The 3,769-nt window shown below is 48.2% G+C and overlaps 1 protein-coding gene across 1 annotated transcript in view; it reads left to right on the top strand.

Moving 5' to 3' along the window:
* Positions 1–443: 443 nt before the first annotated feature.
* nub1 (negative regulator of ubiquitin-like proteins 1) overlaps positions 444–3,769 on the top strand; it is a 7,868-nt gene continuing 4,542 nt past the window's right edge. Inside the window, exons 1-10 of the mRNA XM_015403023.1 lie at positions 444–598; positions 1,564–1,680; positions 1,751–1,918; positions 2,023–2,087; positions 2,674–2,738; positions 2,827–2,985; positions 3,055–3,143; positions 3,239–3,345; positions 3,415–3,601; positions 3,694–3,769. Coding sequence (XP_015258509.1) covers positions 1,564–1,680; positions 1,751–1,918; positions 2,023–2,087; positions 2,674–2,738; positions 2,827–2,985; positions 3,055–3,143; positions 3,239–3,345; positions 3,415–3,601; positions 3,694–3,769 — 1,033 coding nt within the window. The 5' untranslated portion in view covers positions 444–598. The remainder of the gene's footprint in view (positions 599–1,563; positions 1,681–1,750; positions 1,919–2,022; positions 2,088–2,673; positions 2,739–2,826; positions 2,986–3,054; positions 3,144–3,238; positions 3,346–3,414; positions 3,602–3,693) is intronic.

Raw genomic sequence — 3,769 nt, 5'->3', positions numbered from 1 at the left:
TTTATTTTGATTTAGTATTGGAAAAAAGTCAGAATTCTGATTTTTTTTTCAATACTAAATCAAAATAAAGTTTTAAAATCAGTAAACTTTTTTTTTCAGTGGCCCTAATCCTCTTCCGTAATAACATTACGATAAAAACAATATTTTTTCCCTTAAAACGCGCTAAATAACCATAAATATTTCTCCTAATCTTTCACTGTTTAACTTTACAAACAGCGCCACAAACTTCTTCTTTAACTTCTTTCTGATTTATTTCCATTATTTCATTTTGTTTTTCTGTTCCAATACCTTCATTCTCCCTGTATTATATGTTTGTTTTTTTTATCGTTATTTCATAATTCCTATGTAGAGTTGTTATATTGCGTTGTTTGACCCTCGCGGGGAACCGTCTGCGTGACAAAGATCGTGTATTAAGCTGAGATGCCCCGTGACTGGCGTGCCTCTGACGGCGCAGCGGGCCCAGTATATCCGCTCAGAGTGAGACCTCTCGCAGTGATGTTTAGGTGCTTCATGGAGACAGCAGCGGTGGACTGGAGATGTTTCAGATGTTCTAGCTGCTCCAGCTCTGTTCTGCCAGCGGCTCATCTCTAACATTAAGGTACCTCTGAGTTAGCTTTAGCTTTCTGAAGCTAACTGAACGTCTGTCAGCGTCTCTGGAGCTACAAGCTCACTTATTGGCAGTTTATTCAGATGTTTAGTGATTTAATTTCAGCTCCAGCTTTGATAAAACTCCCACTTTGTTCTAACTTTAATAAAAAGCTGAAGTTTAAACCTCAAAATTAGGAGCTTGTCTCGAATATTTGCAAGCTAGCTCACCGAGTAACATGTCCGTGTTGTTGTGATGGAAATGACGTCATTTCCCGTTTGTATTAAAATTAGATATTAAAGTTTAATTTAATATAAAAGTTTTGAATTTAGACTCAGCTTTAGAGAAATTGTTCAGTTCTGATGGGTTTTATTTGTTCGGGTTCTTCGATTCCAACCAGGAAGGAAAACTTTCAAAATAAAAGCCTTGTTTTCCTTTTGTTTGGAGTTTTTATCACACAAAAAAAATAAATTTCCACTGTAAGATTGTTAAAGATTAAAGTTTGATATTTAGCTTCCAATAGAATAATCTCTATTCGGATGAAGTAGAAAAAGAAAATGTTTAATGTTTTATGTCAAAGGGCTCCTAATGATGGATAAAAATCACACATGATGAGTTTTATTCTGTTTATTAACATTGAAATATAAGCCTTTATTATTATTAAAAACAGCTTATTTCGGTCTGAATTTAGAATATAGTTGTTTTTTATTAATTTAAGAAAAGTTACATTTATTCAGTTTTACTTTGAAAATCCTGTGAAGTTTTGATCTCCTGCTTCCTGTCAGCTGAAATGTTTACTGTCTTCCTGAAGCGTAATCTGTAGTTTTTGCGGAGTTGTCGCTGAGCCCCAGCTGGTTGCTCTGAGCTGCGGCTCTGGGACCCAGATCAGGTCCAGACCAAACCCCACCTGGACGGGGACGTCCACCTGCTGTCCCTCCCCCTGTCTCCTCTGGTTTACTTTCATTTCTCCTGTGAAGATGGCGGAGCAGAACACGCAGGCAAAGCTGAAGAACCTGCTGAAGCAGGAGAGGATCCAGCTGTGGAACCCTCCGTTCACCCAGGAGGACAACCAGCCAGGAGACCAGCACCTGCAGGTGGGAATCGTCCTCAGCCGCCGCCTCAGGGTTTCTGTTATCTATTTTGTCCTCTGTGTTCCTGCCGTAGGAGCTGGCGCAGCGCTACGCTCCCCTCCTGAACCTGCCCGAGGCGGAGGTAGGGGGCGCCCTGGAGTCCATCCGGGCCCAGGCCGTGGAGAGAGGGAAAGGAAACCGGACCTTCAGGGAGACGAGCGTGGCCACGCTGGAGCTGCTGCTGCCTAGAGACGCCAAAAAGGTGGAGCAGTGAGACGGGGAGGGGGCGGAGTCAGTGACATCATCAAAGTGTGACGTTAGAAACCTCAGCTGCTGGTGGAACTGATGCGCTCCTTTTGTTTCCAGGAACCAAAGGTGAAGAAGTTCCTGGAGACCAGGCTGGACGTCCCGGGGCAGCAGCTGGTGGACAGGCACGGAACAAACCATGATTTATTTAGGGGGGGGTTACGCCCTAACCACTAGGCCGCCACTCCGCCATCTTCTCCGTTTGTTTCCTCCTCTTCCTCCCACATCTCTCCTGATAAAATCAGATCCACGTTTGACCGTAACTATCGGACCGTTAAAGTTATTTTTAAAAATCCAAAACGTACCAGAAAGCAGAGAAAACGTCTTGCCACCCTACAGCTGTTATTACGGTAGCTGGCAGGACTTCAGCGGCGCTGAAACCGGCCAATCACAGAGCAGATTCAGAGGCGCATCAGGTGTTTGTACAGAGAGCTTCTCAGAGTGACAGAGGTGACAGCCAATCACACGCGAAAAGACGGACGGCCAATCAGGAGCTTGTAGGCGGGTCCAAACTCTAGCTTTAGCTGCGGTTTTCCGCTTGGTCCTAGTGCTTGACGATTGTGGGTGTACTGCAGCGTAACGTTGTTTTTGGACAGTCAAAAGTGCAGAGGACATGTCCCCCCCCCAGACTACGTCCATGTGGACAGGTATCGTTGACCGACCCGTCTCTTCGCTTCATCAGTCTGAACTTCTGTTTGTTTGTCGCTGCAGGATCACCGAGGAGTTCAGCGTGAAACACGTCAAACTGATCCTGAACGGGAGAACGCTGAGCGTGGGTCGGTACCCATCTCTGCACAGCGGTTCACGCACCTGCACCTGCTTCTCTGACCCCCACCCCCCCCTCTTCTGGTTATCATGTTCTAGATCAGCGTCTGGATGAGCAGGGGGTGAAGAACCACAGCAAGGTGATGGTCCTGAAGGTCAGCGACGCCGAGCAGATCAGCAAGGAGGAGGAGGAGAAGAAGAACCAGAAGGAGAGCATCCAGAGGACCCAGAAAGGGTTCCAGATCCTGTCGGAGAGAGGTGGGTTCTCACAGCTACGCAATCCGCCGCTCTGGATGGATCGGAACTCATTCCGGTTCTGTTTGGCAGACGGCAGCGAGGATCCGGACACCACGCCGTTCCTGGAGATCGCAGACCAGAAAGGAAACCCGCTGAAGATCCCTCACCAGGAGAAAAAGGTTGACCTCTGACCTCCTCAGACCAATGTAGGGTGTCCGTCCAGCCAGCAGGGGGCGCTGCAGCCTCTAACCTCTCTTTGCCGTGTGTGTGTCAGGCTCTGATCCTGGCCATGGGTTTCCATGAGAAGGGCCGCTCTCTGATGAAGAGGAAGCAGTACGATAACGCGCTGTGCCACCTGCTGCAGGCCGACCAGCAGTTCAGGTAGGAACCGCCGCCGACCTTTCAGAATAAAAGCCCAGCGGAGGCTGTGACCACCTTCTTTCCTTTCAGTAAATGCGGGTCAGCTCTGCTCAGCTCCGTGGACAACTACGCCGTGCTGCAGCTGGACATCGTGTGGTGCTACTGGGCCCTGGAGGCCCTGTCCTGTCTGGAAGACGGCCGGAACCGCCTCCAGCGGGCCGAGGACTGTTTCCTGAAGTGCTACGGAGAGCAGCAGCAGAGGCTGCTGATGATCAAGGTCCGGCGCAGCTTCCTGTTTCTGCCACCAGGTGCAGTCAGAGAACTCTCTTTATTCAACTATAAACCGCTAACATGTGTGTCTGTTGCCAGGGCAACACAGGCAGAGAGGAAGTCCTGTTCCTGCGTCTTTACCTCCTGCAGAGCCTCCTGTCCTACGTCGAAGGAA

The sequence above is a fragment of the Cyprinodon variegatus genome, unplaced genomic scaffold (assembly GCF_000732505.1).
Source record: "Cyprinodon variegatus isolate N-32 unplaced genomic scaffold, C_variegatus-1.0 Scaffold1427, whole genome shotgun sequence".
In the NCBI taxonomy this organism is placed as follows: Eukaryota; Metazoa; Chordata; class Actinopteri; order Cyprinodontiformes; family Cyprinodontidae; genus Cyprinodon; species Cyprinodon variegatus.
Note: the sequence above shows the minus strand (reverse complement) of the source record. Positions and strands in the feature narration are given on the sequence as shown.